The sequence below is a fragment of the Silurus aristotelis genome, assembly GCF_946808225.1.
Source record: "Silurus aristotelis genome assembly, chromosome: 23".
NCBI lineage: Eukaryota > Metazoa > Chordata > Actinopteri > Siluriformes > Siluridae > Silurus > Silurus aristotelis.
In genome coordinates, this window is record NC_139596.1 from 5228178 (window position 1) to 5252314 (window position 24137).

At 38.7% G+C, this 24137-nt stretch overlaps 1 protein-coding gene across 6 annotated transcripts in view; it reads right to left on the bottom strand.

Moving 5' to 3' along the window:
* Nucleotides 1-24137, bottom strand: part of hectd4 (HECT domain E3 ubiquitin protein ligase 4) — a 93200-nt gene that overhangs the window by 44316 nt on the left and 24747 nt on the right. For all 6 annotated transcript variants that reach the window (XR_014531060.1, XM_083526758.1, XM_083526755.1 and 3 more), the window contains exons 19-34: nucleotides 18562-18715; nucleotides 18326-18429; nucleotides 17986-18190; nucleotides 17659-17778; nucleotides 16847-16951; nucleotides 16051-16214; nucleotides 15683-15928; nucleotides 15245-15437; nucleotides 14153-14257; nucleotides 12432-12520; nucleotides 11616-11785; nucleotides 9585-9714; nucleotides 8966-9110; nucleotides 8265-8431; nucleotides 7992-8138; nucleotides 7153-7337 (exon numbers count right to left, since the gene is read on the bottom strand). Coding sequence is in view for 5 of the 6 variants with exons in the window: in XM_083526758.1 (XP_083382884.1) it covers nucleotides 7153-7337; nucleotides 7992-8138; nucleotides 8265-8431; nucleotides 8966-9110; nucleotides 9585-9714; nucleotides 11616-11785; nucleotides 12432-12520; nucleotides 14153-14257; nucleotides 15245-15437; nucleotides 15683-15928; nucleotides 16051-16214; nucleotides 16847-16951; nucleotides 17659-17778; nucleotides 17986-18190; nucleotides 18326-18429; nucleotides 18562-18715 (2429 nt within the window). In the remaining variant the exon portion in view is untranslated. The remainder of the gene's footprint in view (nucleotides 1-7152; nucleotides 7338-7991; nucleotides 8139-8264; nucleotides 8432-8965; nucleotides 9111-9584; nucleotides 9715-11615; nucleotides 11786-12431; nucleotides 12521-14152; nucleotides 14258-15244; nucleotides 15438-15682; nucleotides 15929-16050; nucleotides 16215-16846; nucleotides 16952-17658; nucleotides 17779-17985; nucleotides 18191-18325; nucleotides 18430-18561; nucleotides 18716-24137) is intronic.

The following is a 24137-nucleotide window of genomic DNA, read 5'->3' on the forward strand; positions in this document are numbered from 1 at the left end:
TCCCCATTTGCTGTTATAATAACCTCCATTCTTCTGGTATGATATTACAGTGTGACTGTGAAGAATTGTGCTCATGCAGCCAGAAGGGCAGTAAAGTCAGGTACTGATGTAGGGTGAAGAGGCCTGAGGTGCAGTCAGTGTTTACATTCTTCTATTATAACCCATGTAAACTTATTTATTCAGGGAGCTGGCTTTGTACACAGGAGCATTTTCATGCTAAAACAGGTAAGGATCTCCTAGTTAAAGTGAACAGAAAAAGTAATTTTACCAGATCTAAAGACATCTGAATTTGTGTTTGAGGAAAACCCACAAATGGTTGGAAAATCAAGTGTCCCAATACTTTTGTACATATAATGTAGGAGTAGTTGGTATAAATGGGGTTGCCGGGCTTCACCCCTTGAATTAAAAGCCATCAGTAAAAAGATTATTTTAAACCCCACATAAATTAACTGTAGGACTAAAACAATTCCTCGAGTAACTCAAATAATTCAAATAAAAAAAACTATATGCCTCAATGATTAGTTTAGTTCATTTAACTACACACGGAGCACTGTGTTTCCCCACAGATCATTATTACTGATGCACCAACCGCCACACTCTGGACCGCTCTGGGGTCTCATTTGTAAACATTGTGCACACATTTTCAGCCCACTTTCAACACAAAGGTTGTGCTCGCGATCCGTGTTGCCAATTCCCCTTCTCACCTTGTGTTTCCATGTTGTGTGGCTCAGAGTTTACTTACAGAAGCACTTTCTCCTGTCAAGTTTGTTTTTTAAGAAATCACAAACTTTGAGTGAAAGTGGAGTACGCATATTTTCAGCCTGGTTTACGCCACGTTTATAAATGAGACCCCTGGAGAGGTAACACAGAAGACTGCAGAATGAAAAAGGAGGAATGAAGAGAAAACAGCGAGGGGCGAGGTGAAGATTCAGACCTAATTTATAATTTGTAATTTGAAATAGATTTTTATATTTTTATTTATATATTTGATCCCCGGTCAGGGAACCAACCCCAGCCCCTCTTAGTGCCGGTCCCAAGCCCAGATAAATGGGGAGGGTTGCGTTAGGAAGGGCATCCAGTGTAAAAACGTGCCAAATCAAACATGCGGAGGATCCGCTGTGGCGACCCCTAATGGGAGAAGCCGAAAGAAAGTTGTATTTATATATTTGGGTTTAGTTTTCACAGATAGATAAGGGAACAAATTACCTGTTAATTCTAAGAGACCCATCTCATTTTCTTTTGTATATTTAGTGTTGCTCTTTAATAAAGAAAAAATACTCTTGTCCAATTACTCGATTAATCGATGGACTAATTATTAAAATACTCGATTACTAAAATAATCGATAGCTGCAGCCCTAATTTACTGTTAATAAATATTTATGGTAATTACTATTTTTGTAATTACTACTACAACTCCACAAAAGGATGCTGTTTTAAATGTATATAAAAACAGAATGCAATGAATTGCAAATCTCATAAACCAATATTTCATTAACAATAGATCGTAGAAAACATTATTAAACTGAGGAAATGTACCATTTTAAGGGACATTTAGGGTCATTAGAAATATAATGGCTGCAACATGTCTAAAGGATTTGGGTCTGGCTCATTTTAACGACTGTGTTTTATACACTCTTATTTTAACAGCAGTCTATATATGTCTGAGATCTGAGGAGACCAATTGCTGCAGTTGTGAGACAGGAATGTTGTTCTATTCATGTCTGATACAGGATTCTACCTGCTCAACAGTCTGTGTAGTTTGTTTTCTATTGATGAAAGGTCTGGAATGCAGGCAGGTCAGTTCAGCACCCAGATTCTACTACAGTGAAGCCATGATGTAATAGATGCAGTATGCGATTTAGCATTGTCTTACAGAAATATACAAGGAACTGATGGTCAATGGTTTAAAATAATAATAATAATAATAATAATAATAATAATAATAATAATAATAATACTTTAGATTTGTATGATCACAGAACAGCTCCCAATTGGCTTCTGACCATTTTAAATGAACATTTGAACAAAGAAGATGGTGATGTTTCTGGATCATGTCCACATATGGCATTTGTGAATGGCACAGCAAAGTGTGTTCACAGAATGATTTCAGGAGGTGTTTCTGAGCTCATGCAGGATTTCCATTATAGAATCATGCCAGTTTTTATGCACTGCTGCCTGAGGGCCCTAAAGATCACAGACATTCAATATATGCAATCTTTTGATGAAATTCTGTACTGTAAATGATAAGATTTTTAAAGTCTTTGCAATTTTATGTTGATGAACATAATTCTGATATTTTTCCACAAATTGTAGACACAAGTGCATAGTTAAAATCTCAGGGGAAGTGGCTAATTGCAAGGTTGTTTAGTCTCTGCCTCCCACTTTATGCACATTTTTTATTATTGTTATTAAATTTGAGAACATACAAAACAATGCTGGAGTATAAAGAAAAAACCAAAGTAAGCACATTGTCACTGTGGCTACTCACTCCGAAGAAGAAATACAACTTGTACTGCATTGTTTTGTGAATCACCAAAACACTAGTGAAATGGATTCTTAAGCATTTTATGTACAGCTTCAAGAATCTCTCTTTAAAGTAGAAAATCCTGATAATTCTGCATAGCGAGGAAGTGAATAAATGAAGGATGGAAAAAATTTAGATATTTGTTAAAATATGCTGAATTAAGCAGAAAAGTAAAGTAGAACATATCTTTAAAAAGTGTAATATTAAATGTAACACACACACATACATACACACACATACACACATCTGTATTAGCCAAATAGGGTCTAAAAATTGTAAACTTTTTAATCAAAATTTAATTACATTTTATTTCATGAATTTAATTTGTGGCAATTTAATCAATTGTAAAATGTAATCAATATAATAGAAAATGTTTAGCATTCATTTGATTTATTCTATTTTATTTTTCTATATTTTATTTTCATAAAAAATTATTTTATATATTATTTAAACAAGCAGGCATTTTATTTTAAATTGTTTTTTAACAATTGATGTTCACAAAGGTTAATAATAATAAAAAACTGTGGTTCTAATAACATTAATATTATTAATAATAATAATAATAGTAATAAAAAAAAAAATAAATAATATATATATATATATATATATATATATATATATATATATATATAACTTTTGAATAACTTATATTTAATACAATTTCTTTTTATGATTTAATAAAAATTTATTATCAAAATGAGAAATCAAATTAAGGCATAAAACAACAATGCATTAACACTTTTTTTTATTTTTACTTAAATAAAAATATATATTTTTTTGTTTTTAGCAAAGAGTGCTGCACAACAGAGATTTACTGTTTACAGAAGAAACTGTGGATTGAATTGTATGATTTAAATATATAATATAATACTGTAAAAACCCAGCCATTAGGGTTGCACAAGCCAGTGCACTCTTAGTGCCGGTCCCAAGCCCGGATAAATGGGAATGGTTGCGTTAGGAAGGGCATCCAGCATAAAAACATGTGCCAAATCAAACATGCAGATCACGAATACGGATGATCCGCTGTGGCGCCCCCTAATGGGAGAAGCCGAAATAAATGTAATATAATACTGTCTTCTTCTCCTTCTTCTTCTTTCGGCTGCTCCCATTAGGGGTCGCCACAGCGGATCATCCGTCTCCATACCACCCTGTCCTCTATATCTGCCTCTTTTACACCAACTTCCTGCATGTCTTCCCTCACCACATCCATGAACCTCCTTCTTGGCCTTCCTCTTTTCCTCCTACCTGGTGGCTCCATCCTCAGCATTCTTCTACCAATATAATTCATGTCCCTTCTCTGCACATGTCCAAACCATCTCAATCTCGCCTCCCTCACCTTGTCACCAAAACATCCTACATGTGCTGTCCCTCTAATAAACTCATTTCTAATCTTGTCCATCCTCGTCACTCCCAACGAAAACCTTAACATCTTCAGCTCTGCTACCTCCAGCTCCACCTCCTGTCTTTTACTCAATGCCACTGTCTCTAATCCATACAACATCGCAGGTCTCACCACAGTCCTATAAACTTTCCCTTTCATTCTTGCAGAAACTCTTCTATCACAAATCACTCCTGTCACTCTTCTCCACCCACTCCACCCTGCCTGCACTCTTTTCTTTACTTCCCTAACACACTCTCCATTACTTTGCACTGTTGACCCCAGGTACCTGAACTCCTCCACCTTCTCCACCTCTTCTCCCTGCAACCGCATCACTCCACTGCCCTCCCTCTCATTCACACACATGTACTCTGTCTTACTCCTACTGACTTTCATTCCCCTTCTCTCCAGCGCATATCTCCACCTCTCCAGGCTCTTCTCAACCTGCTCTCTACTCTCACCACAAATCACAATATCATCTGCAAACATCATAGTCCAGGGAGACTCCTGTCTGACCTCGTCCGTCAACCTGTCCATCACCACTGCAAACAGGAAAGGGCTCAGGGCCGATCCTTGATGCAGTCCAACCTTCACCCTGAACCAGTCTGTCGTACCTACTGCACACTTTACTGCCGTCACACTGTCCTCATACATGTCCTGCACCACCCTCACATACTTCTCTGACACACCTGACTTCCTCATACAATACCACAACTCCTCTCTCGGCACCCTGTCGTACGCTTTCTCTAAATCCACAAATACACAATGCAGCTCCTTCTGTCCTTCTCTATACTTCTCCATCAACATCCACAAAGCAAATAAGGCATCTGTGGTGCTCTTCCTCGGCATGAAACCATACTGTTGCTCACAGATGGTCACCTCTTCTCTCAGCCTGGCTTCCACTACTCTTTCCCATAACTTCATGGTGTGACTGATCAACTTAATTCCCCTGTAGTTACTGCAGGTCTGCACATCTCCCTTATGCTTAAAGATCGGTACCAGCACACTCCTTCTCCATTCCTCAGGCATCCTCTCCCCTTCCAGAATCCTGTTAAACAATCTGGTTAAAAACTCCACTGCCATCTCTCCTAAACATCTCCACGCTTCTACCGGTATGTCATCTGGTCCAACCGACTTTCCATTCTTCATCCTCTTAATCGCTGCTCTCACTTCCTCCTTACTAATCCTATCTACATCCTGCTTCACCAATTCCACATCATCCAACCTTCTCTCTCTCTGATTTTCCTCATTCATCAGCTGCTCAAAATACTCCCTCCATCTTCTCAACAAACTCTCCTCACTAGTCAACACATTTCCCTCTCCATCCTTTATTGCTCTAACTTGCAGTACATCCTTCCCAGCTCGGTCCCTCTGCTTGGCCAATCGGTATAAGTCCTTTTCTCCTTCCTTAGTGTCCAACCTCTTATACAGTTCCTCATATGCCTTTTCCTTGGCTTTCGCCACATCCCTTTTAACCTGCTGCCGCATCTCCTTGTACTCCTGCCTACTCTTCTCATCACTCTGTCGATCCCACTTCTGTTTTGCCAACCTCTTTCCCCTAATGCTCTCCTGCACTTCCTCATTCCACCACCACGTCTCCTTGTCTTGCTTTCTATTTCCAGATGTCACACCAAGTACTTTTCTAGCCGCCTCCCTCATCACTCCTGCAGTAGTTGCCCAATCATCCGGCACCTCTTCACCACCACCAAGCCCCTGTCTGACCTCTTCCCTGAACCTCACACTACACTCTTCCTCCTTCAGTTTCCACCATCTTATTCTTCTTTCAAACCTTACTTTCCTCCTCTTCTTCTTCGCCTCCAAAACCATCCTACAGACCACCATCCGATGCTGTCTAGCTACACTGTCCCCCGCCAACACCTTACAGTCTCCAATCTCCTTCAGGTTGCATCTCCTACACAGAAGATAATCCACCTGTGTGCACCTTCCTCCACTCTTATACGTCACCCTATGATCCTCCTTCTTCTTAAAATACGTGTTCACCACTGCCATTTCCATCCTTTTAGCAAAATCTACCACCATCTGCCCTTCCACATTCCTCTCCTTAAAACCATACCTACCCATCACCTCCTCATCACCTCTGTTCCCTTCACCTACATGCCCATTAAAGTCTGCCCCAATCACCAATCGTTCTTTCCTAGGTACACCATCTACCACTTCATCTAATTCACTCCAGAATCTTTCCTTCTCCTCTATCTCACAGCCAACTTGTGGACCATAGGCACTGATGACATTTATTATCATCCCTTCAACTTCCACCTTCACGATCATCACCCTATCAGAAACTCTCTTCACCTCCACTACACTCTTACTGTACGCTTCCTTCAAAATCACCCCTACACCATTTCTCTTTCCATCCACACCATGATAAAACAGTTTAAACCCACCTCCAATGTTCCTGGCCTTACTCCCTTTCCACTTGGTCTCCTGAACACACAACACATCTACCTTTCTCCTCTCCATCATATCAGCTATCTCTCTCCCTTTACCCGTCATAGTACCAACATTTAAAGTACCAACCCGAATCTCTACTCTCCTACACTTCTCCTTTTCCTGCCGTCTCTGTAGACGCCTTCCTCCTCTCCTTCTCCTCCTTCGGCCAACAGTAGCCCAATTTCCACCGGTACCCTGTCGGCTAACGATACCTGTGGCGGTCGTTGTTAACCCGGGCCTCGACCGATCCGGTATGAAATTCTCATTTGTGATCCGCATATTTGATTTGGCACATGTTTTACGCTGGATGCCCTTCCTAACGCAACCCTCCCCATTTACCCGGGCTTGGGACCGGCACTAAGAGTACACTGGCTTGTGCCCCCCTAATGGCTGGGTTAAATGTAATATAATACTGTAAAATAATAAAATTATTCAAACAAATTTGACAATCACACAATATTGTGATTGAATAGTTAGTTTTAATAATATATTTATTTCTTTATTACTTTGCGTAAAAGAAAAATCATTATCTGTATGTATGTTGTATGTATTTTATTTTACTTTGAGAAGCACATTGTACTGTACTTTTTTCAACTCTTATTTTGACAAATTGCATTGAAGACTTTGTATTTTGTAATTATACTGTGCTTTACCTTTATGTAAAATAATATTGTATTAAGTTAAAGTAATATTTTGCTTTAATGACAGCTTTACTGTCAAGCAGATATTACACAGTGGCACATTTAATATTTAATATCTGGCATCAGTTGTATAGTATATTTTTAGCATTGTTAATTACCTTCCACTTTCTCCCACTCAATGCAGCGATTGGCAAGCACTTGGAATGCAGCCCAGGCCATCGTGGCAACCTTCTGCTTCTTGGTTTGTTTCTCATTGGAGCTGCAATCTCTTTGGCTACTAAGACTGCAAAGCTGGTCCATCAACTGAACCAGACCACTGCGTACCAGACATTGCTCCTCACTCCTAAAGATGGAAGAAAAATGTATATGTAGGCTGTAAACCATGACAGCATTGCAAGGCTTCATTACAATTAGTGTCTGCGGTTCTGGTTTTGGTGAAACATCAACAACTAGAAATAATGCACATGCAGATTAATAGCACGCAAGCAAGTGGTTTTGCACAATACATCGTAGGTTATAAGTTTACATACGTCTTGCAGAATCTGCAAAATGTTAAGAAAAAATAATGGCGATCATCAAAATAAGCTGTTTCACAAAGGAGATGTTTATATATAATCCAAACCCAAGAATAACTGAATTTACACAGTTCAAAACTTAACATCTATTTAATTCTTAATACAGTGTGTTGTTAATACTTAATACTTGGATGATCAACAACTGATTTTATGTTTTGTGATAGTTGTTAGTTTGTGTAGATTTCAACATTTAAACTGTACATGCATACTAATAATCAAGAACTGCATTTACATGTACAATATGTTCACACAAAATCTGTTGTGTGTTTTGTTCACACAAGGTCACATGAGGTTATTACTTGGATTATAGAAGTTGGCATAAAAACCAAACAATTGTAATTTGGGTCCTAATAACTAAAAACAAACAGAATGTGGGAAAACCTTTCAAAGGGTTCTCCCAAATTGCACAGTTGATTACTTGCCTGGTGTAAGGGATGGTGCAGAGAAGGCCGATGCTGTTGGCACAGGCAATAGGATAGCGGGCACACAGGGACACAACAGAGGTCATAGTCTGTCCAAAGGCCTCCTGAACCTGTCCCACTATGCCACCACAGGTAAGCTCCTGAATCCTAAAGGGAGGCATAACAAAGGGAAAAGATTTACAGACTCATAACACCTGAAATCAACAATAAAATTCTAAAGAGCTTTAATGAACATCTCAGTGACAAAAAATTTGGGTAAAAACTCATCCATACCTGGGCCCACCCTGCAGCACCATGGTGACAGGACCCACAAGGTGAGTTACTCCGCCGACTCGAACAGCAGTGGTGAGGAGCTCTCTCATGTGGACCAGAGCTTGCTTCCTGGTGCAACCTCTTCTCCAGCGTGTCTGAGCTGCTGCTAGAAAACTTCTACTAGACACCTGTACAAGATTATATGTTTATAAAATTAAATAATAAATGTATAACACACACACTTATATACACATCTGTATTACCAAAATGGGGTCTAACAAATGTAAACTATTTAATTAAAATTTCCATTTATTAAATTTTATTTAATGAATTTAATTTGTGCCAATTTAATTCATTACTCAATTTAATCAATATAATAATAAGTATTGCATTAATTTGATTTACTCTATTTAATTTTTTTACAATTTCTTTTATTTATAAAATATTATTATTTAACTAAGTAGACATTCTATTTTAAATTGTTCAAAGAAAATTTTAATTGTTGATGTTCACTAAAGTATATAATAATAAACTTCGTTTTATAATAAAGCAATATAGCAATTTTATGCTTTGCATTTCTTCCCCCAAATTGGAACCAAACCATTAGTTAAAAGTCGAGGTATGTACCAAAACGTGTATTTTGTGTACAGTTACATTCTTAGGAGTAGAAAAAAAATGTAATTGATGCTTCAGCTTGGTGAGAACATAATCAGCATACTCACTGCATGGTCAGGGCTGGTCCCTATGAAGGCAAACAGCTGTCCCAGCAGCACACTGTAAGTTGGTTTTTCACTACTGTCCTCAGCTGCCAGAGATTGCAGCAGTGTAAACGAGCTACTTCTGTTACCGGTAGGGTGAGGGCGTCTCCTACAATTATTAAATAACACATTTTTTATTCGCCTGTACCTTTACTGTATGCTCATAACTTTACACTGTGAACAATACACACATAAATAAATAAATAAATAATCATATAAACATACATATACACAATATGCACACATTAATCCCCCGCTTTACCACGGTTCGAATCTTACACCCACGGCTTATCGTGGAATTGCAATTGCCACATAACTTATTTGTTTGGCTGAATTTGCCTGTCTCTCGTGGGGTGGCGTTCGTTTATCACGTTTTTTTTGTTTATCACGGGGGCAGTTTCTAAACGTGACCACCGCGATAAACGGGGAATTACAGTATGTATGTATGTATGCGTATATATATATGTGTGTGTGTGTGTGTGTGTGTGTGTGTGTGTGTGTGTGTGTGTGTTGAGTACAACAGCCAGGTTACATTTTAATTTTCAATGATCAACTAGGGTTAGGGTACATAATTACACCTTACCTCTGTGTTGCATGTGTGAACTCCAGATCCTGGTTTGCTATCATTTCCAAGTCAGAGGGAGCAGACATACTTCGCAGGAAAACTGGCTGCCTCACCATTCCAGTCTTGGTATCTGACACTAGTTTACAGGCTGGAAGTCCAGGGTTTATAATCAGACTTTTTAGTATAGATTGCGATGGAAGCTTAGTGTCAGTAATAAGAGTCGTATGTGAGAAGAGATATAACACAAATTGAAAACATACTGCTTTCCATGCGGAGTGTCGAAAGTTAATCAGAAAAAAACAAACAAACAATGGATTAATGTTACATGGATCATATGAAATGCTTTTAGGTTGTATCTGTGGCCATTATGGAGGTGCAAGCTCAGATTTTGTATGGAGTGTTTAGATCTGTCCTATAAAAACCTCAGTTCTAGGTCATCTAGATATTCTACACAACCACACTTTGTCTTTGCTCTACACCTCACTCATACTGTGTGTGTACCAGGATTATGATTTTAACCAAACAGGTCTCAGTTTTAAAAAGACATCATGCAAGACAAGCTTATCTTGAAGCCCAAGCACAAATGTCAGTGACAAAAGCCTGTCAAATCTATTGTCGGTGAAGGACGGTGGCCAATCGTGCAAATATCCTTAAGAAATGATTCCCAAACCAAATGATCATTCACCACATATACAGAGAGAGCATGCAAAAATTGTCCTATAAGTCTGTCGAATATACACTCACCGGCCACTTTATTAGGTACACCTGTCCAACTGCTCGTTAACGCAAATTTCTAATCAGCCAATCACATGGCAGCAAATCAATGCATTTAGGCATGTAGACATGGTCAAGACGATCTGCTGCAGTTCAAACCGAGCGTCAGAAAGTGGAAGAGAGGTGATTTTAAGTGACTTTGAACATGGCATGGTTGTTGGTGCCAGACGGGCTGGTCTGAGTATTTCAGAAACTGCTGATCTACTGAGAGTTTCACGCACAACCATCTCTAGGGTTTACAGAGAATGGTCCGAAAAAGAGAAAATATCCAGTGAGCGGCAGTTCTGTGGGCACAAATGCCTTGTTGATGCCAGAGGTCAGAGGAGAATGGTCAGACTGGTTCGAGCTGATAGAAAGGCAACAGTAACTCAAATAACCACTCGTTACAACCGAGGTATGCAGAAGAGCATCTCTGAACACACAACACATCGAACCTTGAGGAGGATGGGCTACAGCAGCAGAAGACCACACCGGGTGCCACTCCTGACAGCTAAGAACAGGAAACTGAGGCTACAATTCGCACAGGCTCACCAAAATTGGACAATAGAAGATTGGAAAAACGTTGCCTGGTCTGATGAGTCTCGATTTCTGCTGCGACATTTGGATGGTAGGGTCAGAATTTGGCGTCAACTACATTAAAGCATGGATCCATCCTGCCTTGTATCAACGGTTCAGGCTGGTGGTGGTGGTGTAATGGTGTGGGGGATATTTTCTTGGCACACTTTGGGCCCATTAGTACCAATTGAGCATTGTGTCAACGCCACAGCCTACCTGAGTATTGTTGCTGACCATGTCCATCCCTTTATGAGCACAGTGTACCCATCTTCTGATGGCTACTTCCAGCAGGATAACGCGCCATGTCATAAAGCACGAATCATCTCAGGCTGGTTTCTTGAACATGACAATGAGTTCACTGTACTCAAATGGCCTCCACAGTCACCGGATCTCAATCCAATAAAGCACCTTTGGGATGTGGTGGAGCGAGAGATTCGCATCACGGATGTGCAGCCGACAAATCTGCAGCAACTGCGTGAAGCTATCATGTGAATATGGACCAAAATCTCTAAGGAATGTTTTCAGTACCTTGTTGAATCAATGCCACGAAGGATTAAGGCAGTTCTGAAGGTACTAGTGAGGTGTACCTAATAAAGTGGCTGGTGAGTCTATATCTTAATACATTTTTATGCAAAATATTATGTACACATTATATTATGTAAAAGTGAAACAGACAGCTCTATTGAAAAGGTACTTTGTGTATAAGGATGTGAAAATTACCTGGTGAGCTTGTAGGTGTTGATGTTAAGCTTCCGCAGTGTGGAGAAATCGTGACATGGAGCAGTAGTTCTGAGCGATTCATTAAACTTTTTAGTAGAGCTCTCGTTTTGACCAGAGGCACAACACACCTGGAGTGCTGCATAGAACTAACCTCCTGAAAAAAAATCTCCCTAATGTTTGCACACAAAAACACACAATTTGTTATGGGTTATATCACAAAGCCAAAGTATCCTAAATTTATACCTGGGCTTGTAAAATTCAACCCACAATGATCAGTTATACTCATAGAGATACAAATATTTGGAAAACATTAAAGGAAACAACAGGCCATGCTTTTCAAGCAGATTACTTAATGCTAATAATCAAAACCTGCTGGTTAAATTTGTAAAAAAAAAAAAAAAAAGAAATAAAAAGAGCATGGCAAAAGAAAAAATTGGGGGGAAAAAAGCCAAATATTCCATTATAACATGGAAGAAAACTTACATCTACCTTAATTATTCTGCTTAAAAACAGATTTTTTTCTTTGTTGTCATAGTTACAAGATAACAAAAAAGGCAACCCTATAAAAGAAAATTAATGAGCAATCCAGCTGCCTTGTTCCTGTTGTTATACCACATGTACACAACCTGTACAATTGACTGCTTTTTGCTTGTTACAAATAGACAGCTACTAAATAAATGGAAATCCACAGTACTCTAGATAATAATTTAATGTATTATTATCTATTATTTTTAACTCATAATTTACCTCAAAGACAAAATCTCAATTTGAAAGAATGTTTCATATCATTTAATTTACTTTCGAAAAACATTGTACCTTAATGCAACTACAGCATTTTCAACATCACTCCAGTCTAATAGAACCTCCTTCAGAGTACACAGAAGTTCAAGCTCCTTCATTTTACTCTGTAAAGACACAAAAATATAAATTCTCTTATACAATACATTCATTTAATTTAGCAATCGCTCACAGTACCTCCAAAGCCTATTATGACTTTTGGAGAAAATCGCAGGATACACACACATATTACCACAATTATAAAACTAAAACTTTCTTTCGGCTTCTAGGGGTCGCCACAGCGGATCCTCTGCATGTTTGATTTGGCATGTTTTTACGCTGGATGCCCTCCCTAATGCAACCCTCTCCGATTTATCCGGGCTTGGGACCGGCACTGAAAGTGGCTGGGGTTGGTTCACTGACCAGGGATCGAACCCGGGCTGCAGCGGTGAGAGCGCCGCATCCTAACCACTAGACCACCAGGGAACCTACCACAATTATAAAACTACTCAGGCTAATTGGCAGTAGGACAGTAAACATGGTTGAGTATATTAGAGAGTCAGAAGTAAAGGTGGGCAGAGGTTCATCAATCTGCAAAAAATTTTTGTCTATAAATTCTGTAACAATTTCAAAATAATATTCTAGAAAATTATTTTTTATAATAAATGATTATTATTGGCCAAAGACTGAGGCAAAGTGAAAAACTTTTCTGTGATCAGATAAATAAAAATATTAAATATAATTTTTATAATATATTATTTTTATAACCATTATAAACCATTAATGCCATGGTTTCCAAAATGGTACATTTCCTCAGTTTAAACATTGGATCTGTTTTCTATGTTCTATTCTGAATTAAATTTAGGATTATGAAAGCTGCAAATCAATGTATTCTGTTTTATTCACAGACAGCGGCTTGTCAATCAAGCATACATATTTCATCAGCAGAAAAAATATGCATTAATTGCCTTTAAAGTCACTTTCTGACAAACCTTTTCATATTTTAGATGTTTCATATTTTAGCTTAGAGAAATCTTGTGACAGAAAACCATGAATTCGGATGGGACAGGATGGGATTAATAACAACATAGATGCTATCATATATGACATATGCTAAAGGCTACTATCAAAAGATTTTTTTTTAAGTAATAATATAATAGGCAGTTTAAAATTTTGACAACATAAACACTATTTTGGTAGTTTTAAAACTGGATACTTGATAAAAACAAACAAACAAACACTCAATCTAACATTGTACTGAATATTAATTCTACTGTATTAATAAACATTGAGAAAAATATAAAAACATTCAAACTGAAACAAATTTTTAAAAGTTACATCCAAAATGAATATAAAAGACACTTCAAATAAACAGCATGCATTCTCAGTGATTCGCCTCTAGAGGCCGCTCTTGTACTGTAAAATGCAACTGGAAAAACTATAGGTATGGATTTTTTCAGATAGGTGCTATAATACTGCAATAGAATGTAAATGTAATTTTATGAAGACTAATTTTTGTTAAACAGCTGATATAAAAGATGAAACCCTTTTGCCCCGATGGACAAGCCATTACTGTTGTAGACAAAAATACATGAGGATTCCACTGTTACATTAGAAGTGTAATACCAGCTAAACACTGAATATTTACATTGAATAAAATAGATTAAAAAAATAAATAAAAAAATGAAGGGAAAAAGGGATGCCACGGCAAGTCCATGACTATAATTTTCACTTTTAAAAATACGTTCACCTTTACTTACCTCAAAAAAGTGGTAGTCATGAAAGAAGGGTGTGTTGTTTTCTAATTTGCCTTGCTGAGCCTCATCAACCTCATTCTGCCATTTTTGTTCTAGCTCAGCCACAGTCTGAAAGAGACATTATCTGTTAGAATGAAGAAATTACATTCACACTATATGTTAAACAATAGCTAAGAAGCAATCAAGCTATTAAATATTCAATTCTCAAAATGCATAGGGGCATAAACATTTACCAGTAGATGCAATAAAACAAGCTAGTAGCTTAGTGTGAAAAAACATCATTGAGAAACTTAAAACAGCATATTTGATACCCTCTCCCATTTGGCCCAAAATGTGGCCAGAAAATATCCTTTACACTGTAACACCACCTTCACCAGTCTGGACTGTTGACACAAGGCAAGTTGGGTCTAAGAATCTATACTTATTTGAGTTACTGTAGCCTTCAATTCAATTTAATTATTTTGTATTAATTAATTAATTACATTCAGTTGTATGAGAGGAACCAGCCTCAAATAAAAGCCTATCCTCCCTCTGGTTGGCCCAGAATGTCCATTCATTAGAGTTTTATCATTGTTGAGGTGTGCTGTTCAGGGATGGGTGCTTATAAGCAGAACTGTTCATATAAACTGCAGTCCTAAACCATTATAGCAACCTGTTCATATTACACTCCAAATTTATCTTCATGGGTATTGAATTGCTCAGTAACTTCATGGATCTTTAGGCTTTTCATTTGGATGTCAAATTGCAAGGGTTCACTTTATGTCAAATAAAATCAGTCTGCCCATTAATACAAAGCAATAACTGACTGAATGCAACAGGCATTTGATAATTGCCTACTGTAGCTGACCATTAGTGTATTCTTCATGGCTACAATTTACCCACCTTTTAATGGTTATACTTCCAGTTTTTTAATGCACCACATTAAACTGGTTTTATGTTATTAAGTGGCCTCCCCAGTTACAGATCAGAAACAATGAGAGCAACTTTGGGATGTGGGAGAACAGGAAATTCACAGCAATCATCAGGTAAGAAAATAAGGATTAAAATGTTTCTACTCTAATGAGTTGCCCCATACATGCAAACATTTCTGAATACCTGAAGTTGTCTCTCCATTGCATTAATCTTCTTGAATGTCTCAGCCATTATTTTACACAGAAGCTCATACTCCTCTCTGTGTTCCTCTCTGTACTGAAGGTTTACTAAAGACTGTAGTGAGTCTATCAGACCCAGGTGTTTTATTACACAGGACACAATCACTTCCTCAATGACATCGGGCCGGATCACTTCTCTAGAAGGAAGAACAGAAAAAAAGCAATCTGGGCAAAAGATTTAAATGAAAACAAGGGAATAAAAAAACATGTGACATAAAATGACATAGACTGAGATATATTCAACAATTAATGATATCAATCAAAACCAAAAGAGTTAAATAGATAAGATCCTGTTTCATTGCATGAAAATTAAAGATGGTTTATATTAGCAGAAGGCATGAAATCAGCAACCTGAGACACAAGGTCTCGTTTGAGTTCTTACTTGATGCTGGGGCGGAACTGTGGACGAGCCTTGCCAGAGAGTTCCCTTAGACGGCACATTATTCCCGGAGGCAGGCGAATACGGGGAAGATCAGCGTAGACACCAGGAATAAAGCCTGCTGTGGAAATAAGGACATCTGTGGGGTAGGTAAACTCTTGGTCCTCATCAATGGTAAGTGGGAGTGGAGATGGAGAGGGAGTAAGAGCCGGAGAGATGGCACCATTGGCTTCTACCTGCCATTGGCACCTAAAAAAATATAAATGTAATAAAAAAATACTTTTCAGATAAACTTAACAGCTGCCAGATTGAGATTAGATCGAATCAGATTCAATTAAATCGAAGCTCAGAAACATATTTGTTAACAATACCGCTGTAAGAGTTTAGAGCAGAGTAGGTCATGGCAAGCCTCTTCCTCACGTGTGATCTCTGGGCCATTGTAAAGTATACGTAACATGGAACAAGCTAAAACAGAGAGACCCAAAGCAAGGTCAGCCAGAAAAGGCAGCCCACCAGAGACATCCTCTGATGACTCCTAAAACACAAGAACAAATGCACAAGAACTCAAAATCAGGCATCATAATGCATGTCAATTCAAAAACTCTGTCCTTACGTTCAAAAGAAGTTATTTATTACAAAAAGAAACATTAAAAAAGTAACTTCAAAGATGAATTGTGATGGGAAATCATTAGCACTGAGTAATTTGTGGTTTTATTTCCAAGCAGAACAAGATAGCTAACCTTACCCTGGGTTGTTTTTGTTTCTACTGTTACATTTTTATACTAGTGCTAGATTTTTAAATTGTAAAAAATGTAAATTACATGTAAATTCTTGATACTTAACCTAGTAAAATTTTTTTCCCAGAAATGATCTAAATATATCGTGTTGCATGAACTTGAAATTAGTTTTATATTTAATAGGGATGTGGATACTTTTTTCAATTATTAAGTAAAAAAAGAAAATAAAAAAAATTGTAAACACTTTTTTATATATTTTTCTACAACTAAAAAGCATGTATGTTTGTATAGTTAAATAGAAAAAAACATATTTTTTGTAGTTACAGTTACATCTGTAGTGACTCTCAATTGGTTTAATAATAAAATGTCTTTATAAAAAATGCTTTGCGATGATTAGTAGTAGTAGTAATAATAGTAGTAGTATGCTTGCCTGTGCTCGAACAGTGCAGGAGAAACCCCACATTGCTTTATCTGGTGTGTTGTGTTCACGGCCACTTCTCATCTCAAAGGAAAAAGTCACAGTGTCGCCCTCCACCTGACAAACAACAAACATGTGATGAGTGCATCTGTGTGCAGACTGGCTCAGTAAATAAGGATTCAAAATAATAAAATAATAAATAAATAAATATTATTTTTTCAGATAGTTTTTTAAAATGTTTAATGTTTTGAATGTTTCTTAGTAAGCTTGTTATGAAAACTTTATGATGAATTAGAAGTCTTGTTAGATTTACTCTGTCAGGTTTGCTGTGCAAGTATCCAAATAAATTCATGGTCCAATACGGCTTAGTGATTCACCTAATTTCTAAAGTAATATAAATGTTTTGTTTTTTTGGTTTATGAATAACAATTTACTGTTCAAACAAGTGATAGTTCTGAATATGACATTTTGTTGGAGCTCCGCATTTGTTGATAAAAAGCTTAAAAAAACATCGAGACTATGGTTTGGGAGTAAAGAAAGGTATTTTGAAGCTGAGTAATAAGGAATATCAAGCATAAGCATTGTGCAGTGGAGGAGTTTATTGTACCAATGTTTCCTTGATAAACAATGTTGATAATTTCAGTTGCCACTCCGCTTAAAAAGAGAACTCGTTAATAAATTATGAAATTAATATTTTAGTGCCCTAATTTTTTTATCCATAGTATACCAGTGTGTGTGTGTGTGTGTGTGTGTGTGTGTGTGTGTGTGTGTGTGTGTGTGTGTGTGTGTGTTTGTGTGTGTGTGTGTGTGTTTAGCTTTCTCACCTTCACAAGATCTTTTGGCCAACCTGTACCCAGGACGCTGCGGCTGCCATATCCCAAAGTGTTGCCACCATACTCGGTCACTTTGCGACTGTTTGTGTTAGGACCAGCATAGATAACAAGCTTAAAATATAAAAAAGTGCAATATTTGAAGTGAGAGTCACAAACATGGTGTTTTAGATTACTGGAAAATATGCAGATGTTGGAATATTGCACAATGATATCTCATGCACTCAGTGTTTACATATTTCAAAATAACTGATCAAATGAATGTGTTAACATGAATGGTTAAATATGTTAACATGAATGGTTAAAGGTGAAAATAAACACCTTATCATAGTCGTACTGTGAAGAGCAACGAGAGTCAAAGCGAAGATAAAGACAACGTGCACCAGGGATATGTACAGTCTCTTTAAATTTGTAGTTGTCACGGACTGGATGGATAGTTTCCACAGTTTTCCCAGCAGCCCATGGGGCAGGGATCTTAAGTCCTGTTAGAAAGCCTGGCTCTTCCCTTTCATCAAGAATCTGGAAGCTGAAAGATAGGTCCAAGTGAAAACTATTAGTATTTGCATGCTGATTTTTCAACTATAATGTAGTATTTTTACTAAATAAAGTATAAAAAAAAACAAATGAACAATATATATTTAAAGACACTGTATACACTTACTTATCGTCATTACAAGCCGCCTTATCACTGTAGTTTAATGGGTCACTCCTCAGTGGAGAGCCTTCAACTAATAGTGGTGACTGAGTCTTTAGAAGTAAAGCAGTCTAATTAAAACACACAGAAATCACGAGATGGATTAGAGACATAATTCACAACAATAAAAATAATAAAAAATTTTTAAACTGCATAAAAAAATTAAAAATTTACATTGCACACACATGCACACACACACTAACCTGGCTCGTGTACAGGACAAGCTGGACAAGTTGTGGCATAAGAGCATCAGCAAGTGACAGAGTCTGCAGGTTGGGGTGCATCAAGGAAGTCAATAAAACTGGCAACAAATGGCCTAGCATTGTAGCTTTAGTCACCTGCTCCAGTCCTTTCAGTCTGGAAAGTAAAAGTGTTATGTAAGGCGACTGTACATACTACAACTCATAATAATAATAATAAATATAGCTGCAAGCAGCGATTAGCGAAGTTCAAGCAACTGAGGTACTGAAGGTCATAAGGAAAAAGACATTAGGAACATGCGCACCAAGTTTTGTTGTAATACGCCTCTGGTAACGTTGTCTAACAGTTGCTACAATTAGCAGATGGCAGCCATGTTTTTCCTTACCTTTTACCTTAACCATATGACACATTGGACAGAGACACTGTGCCAAGTATCAAGGCGATCAGATGAACGGCTAGATATAGCTGTTTTTATTTTATTTTTAAAAAGATATCTCATTCCGTTCATAAGTTAGTGCCATTTTTGTCACAGTGACCCGCCTACTTGTGAGTAGAAAGTGCAATGTTTTTTCTGATCATAATTGAAAGTATTATAGTATTATTTAATAATACAGAAAGTATTATTTTCTGATCATAATTGAAAGTATTACAAGGAGATGCGGCAGCAGGTGACGAGGGATGTGGCGAAAGCCAAGGAAAAGGCATACGAGGAGCTGTATGAGAGGTTGAACACTAAGGAAGGAGAAAAGGATTTGTACCGATTGGCCAGGCAGAGGGACCGAGCTGGGAAGGATGTGTTGCAAGTAAAAGCAATAAAAGATGGAGATGGAAAGTAAGTCCAGGAAGTGGATAGGATTAGTAAGGAGGAAGTGAGAGCAGCAATTAAGAGGATGAAGAGTGGAAAGTCAGTAGGACCAGATGACATTTGTGGAGAAGCATGGAGATGTTCAGGAGAGATGGCAGTGGAGTTTTTAACCAAATTGTTTAACAAGATTCTGGAAGGTGAGAGGATGCCTGAGGAATGGAGAAGGAGTGTGCTGGTACCGATCTTTAAGCATAAGGGAGATGTGCAGACCTGCAGTAACTACAAGTGAATAAAGCTGATCAGTCACACCATGAAGTTATGGGAAAGAGTAGTGGAAGCCAGGCTGAGAGAAGAGGTGACCATCTGTGAGCAACAGTATGGTTTCATGCCGAGAAAGAGCACCACCGATGCCTTATTTGCTTTGAGATTGTTGATAGAGAAGTATAGAGAAGGACAGAAGGAATTGCATTGTGTGTTTGTGGATTTGGAGAAAGCGTACAACAGGGTGCCAAGAGTGGAGTTGTGGTATTGTATGAGGAAGTCAGGTGTGTCAGAGAAGTATGTGAGGGTGGTGCAGGACATGTATGAGGACAGTGTGACAGCAGTGAAGTGTGCAGTAGGAACGACAGACTGGTTCAAGGTGAAGGTTGGATTGCATCAAGGATCGGCCCTGAGCCCTTTCCTGTTTGCAGTGGTGATGGACAGGTTGACGGACGGGGTCAGACAGTCTCCCTGGACTATGATGTTTGCTGATGATATTGTGATTTCAGCTCTTCAGGCTCTTCTCAACCTGCTTGAATAGTGAGCAGGTTGAGAAGAGCCTGAAGAGGTGGAGGTACGCGCTGGAGAGAAGGGGAATGAAAGTCAGTAGGAGTAAGACAGAGTACATGTGCGTAAATGAGAGGGAGGTCAGTGGAGTGGTGCGGTTGCAGGGAGAAGAGGTGGAGAAGGTGGTAAAGTTCAGGTACCTGGGGTCAACAGTGCAAAGTAATGGAGAGTGTGTTAGAGAAGTAAAGAAAAGAGTGCAGGCAGGGTGGAGTGGGTGGAGAAGAGTGACAGGAGTGATTTGTGATAGTAGGGTATCTGCAAGAATGAAAGGGAAAGTTTATAGGACTGTGGTGAGGCATGTGATGTATGGATTAGAGACAGTGGCATCTTCAATGCTCTAACTGAGGGAAGGAGGTTGTTCCCCAAAATCTCGCAATACATGGCCCCGGTCATCCTCTCCTTAATACAGTGCAGTCGCCCTGTCCCATGTGCAGAAAACCACCATGCTTCACAGTAGGGAAGGTGTTCTTGGGATGGTACTCATCATTCTTCTTCCTCCAAACACGTTTAGTGGAATTATGACCCAAAAGTTCTATTACAGTCTCATCTGACCACATGAGTTTCTCCCATGACTCCTCTGGATCATCCAAATGGTCATTAGCAAACTAAAGACGTGCCTGGACATGTGCTGGTTTAAGCAGGGGAACCTTCCGTGCCATGCATGATTTCAAACCATGACGTCTTAGTGCATTACCAACAGTAACCTTGGAAACGGTGGTCCCAGCTCTTTTCAGGTCATTGACCAGCTCCTCCAGTGTAGTTCTGGGCTGATTTCTCACCTTCCATAGGATCATTGAGACCCCACGAGGTGAGATCTTGCATGGAGCCCCAGTCCGAGGGAGATTGACAGTCATGTTTAGCTTCTTCCATTTTCTAATGATTGCTCCAACAGTGGACCTTTTTTCACCAAGCTGCTTGGCAATTTCCCCGTAGCCCTTTCCAGCCTTGTGGAGGTGTACAATTTTGTCTCTAGTGTCTTTGGACAGCTTTTTGGTCTTGGCCATGTTAGTAGTTGGATTCTTACTGATTGTATGGGGTGGACAGGTGTCTTTATGCAGCTAACAACATCAAACAGGTGCATCCAATTTAGGATAATAAATGTAGTGGAGGTGGACATTTTAAAGGCAGACTAACAGGTCTTTGGGGGTCAGAATTCTAGCTGATAGACAAGTGTTCAAATACTTATTTGCAGCTGTATCATACAAATAAATAGTTCAAAAATCATATATTGTGATTTCTGGATTTTTTTTCCACTCACAGTGGACATGCACCTACAATGACAATTTCAGACCCCTCCATGATTTCTAAGTGGGAGAACTTGCAAAATAGCAGGTTGTTCAAATACTTATTTTCCTCACTGTACATATACCACGCTTTGTGAAGATATCTCCTTCCAGTAATGCGTTATTGCCATTTTTGTCAAAGAAGCCACGCCTACTTAGAACGTTTTGGCGAGCCTTTGCGATGGTGAGTTGAAAGTCTGTTTTTGATCATTATTAACAATCCCTGTCTACTAAACATTGCTACACTGGTTCCGTTGGGATGATGCGAAAAACCCAGGACTTCATTTTACGGAAAAAGGAATATAGAGCAAATACGTCAATAGAAATATTTTGGACTGTAGCGCCCCCCTTTGGCGAACTGGGTTAATACTTTGTCAACCTTTTCCCAAATTGATCTCTACCATCTGGCCTTACAGTCTGCACGATCAGTTTTAGGGGGTAATAATAATAATAATAATAATAATAATAATAATAAATATAGCTGCAAGCAGCGATAAGCAGGGTTCAAGCAACCGAGGTACGGAAGGTCATAAGGAAAAAGACATTAGGAACATGAGTTCGAGTTCCCCCAAATTTTGTTGTAATATGCCTCTGGTAACGTTGTCTAACAGGTGCTCACAAGTAATTGGCAGATGGCGGCCATGTTGTTTGAGATACGCAAATATACTCATGAAACCTTAAAGCACATGAAATGTGCTACAATCAATAAAATCACATGGTATCAAACTAAGTTTCCGATCACTGAAGAAAACTCTGTCTAACAATCAGCCCTGGAGGAGACGGAACAAGAGGGAACACAGGTGGCATTTAACTTGGTTACAGTGGATGCACCAGAAATGTTGGATGTTTACAAGAAATAAAGTCAGAATTGCAAGGAATATAACCGGAATTGCAAAAGAAACCTCGAAATTGCAAGAAAATAAGGGAATTAGACAAACCTTTTGTGTGGTTGAAACATCCATAGGATTCTCAAAAGGATTTTTAAAGTTTGCAATCATTTAAAACATTTATGTATTTGCATATGCCCAGATTCTGTTTGTCAACTTCAGTTCGGCTTTTGATAGAATAATTCTGGAAATTCTCCACTCCAAACTCCTAAACTTTTTTTCTTCCTGTCACCCTCTTCTTTCTCTCTCTCTCTCTCTCTCTCGGTCGAGTTAAACATGCTCCTGAGGCTCCAGTGACCACTGTTCCTGCCCCTCTCCCCCCCGTGGATCTTCCCACTTCATCCAGGCCTGCCTGGATTGGATGTCAACAGTCTCCTACACTGATGTCAACAGTCTCCTACACTGACTCAGAAATACACTTCGCTTTTGATCATCATCACTGCACCCCGCAACATTGTATACCCGCCACAAATGGACATTCGGTGTAACCCAGATGAGGATGGGTTCCCTCTTGAGTCTGGTTCCTCTCAAGGTTTCTTCCTTATGCCATCTCGGGGAGTTTTTCCTTGCCACAGTCGCCAGTCGCCACCGGCTTGCTCATCAGGGACAAACTTACTCATAAAGAACATATTCATTTTTAATCACCGCATTATCTGTGTAAAGCTGCTTTGAGACAATGTTCATTGTTAAAAGCGCTATACAAATAAAAATGAATTGAATTGAATTGAATTAAACTCACTATACCCCCCTGTCATCTGTCAGTGAATCAACAGATTCCTGACAGGTAGGAAACAACAGGTGAGACTGGGAGGTATTGCCTCCAGTATACGGACAGGCAGCACTGGCGCTCCTCAGGGATGTGTCCTCTTCCGACTGCTATTCACCCTCTACACCAATGACTGAATGTCAAGTGACCCAACTGTTAAACTCCTAAAACTGGCAGAAAATACTATGCTCATCGAACTCTGCATATCAGCAGGAGGTGAAGCAGCTGGTGCAATGGTGCAGTCAGAACAGCCTAAAGCTAAACACACTCAAAACTGTGGAGATGATAGTGGACTTCTGGAAATACCCTTAACACTACTCCCCTTTACAATATCCAACAGCCCTGTGCTATCTGTGGAGACCTTCAAGTTTCTGGGCACTAACATTTCCCAAGACCTTAAATGGCGGTCCAACATAAACCCCATTCTCAAAAAGGCCCAGCAGAGGATGTATTTTCTATGACAATTAAGAAAGTATGGTCTGCCACAGGAGCTGTTGATGCAGTTCTACACAGCAGTCATTGAATGTGTCCTGTGCTCATCCATCACTATCTGGTTTGGAACAGCAACAAACCAGGACAGAAACAGACTGCAACACAGTTAAAACAGCAGAAAAAATCATTGGTGCTCCCTGCCCACTCTCCAGGACTTGTACCATAGAAGAACCAGAAACCTGGCAGGAAAATCACTACTGACCCTTCGCACCCTGGACACAACCTCTTTCAGTTTCTTCCTTCTGGCAAGCGCTACAGAACTCTGTTTACCAAAACTGCCAGACACAGGAACAGTTTCTTTCCCCTGGCAATCACCCTCATTAACAACTCACCATAAATATATTCTCTCCTTCATCTCTAAAAGTACTGCATTATCAGAACTGTCAACATCATCCATACATGTTTCACACTATTGCTGCTGTATATTATACAAAATTCTAAAGTAACTCTTTATTGTACCTGACGCACAATACTGTTATTTGCACTACCATGCACTTTCACACTTTATGTACATTAC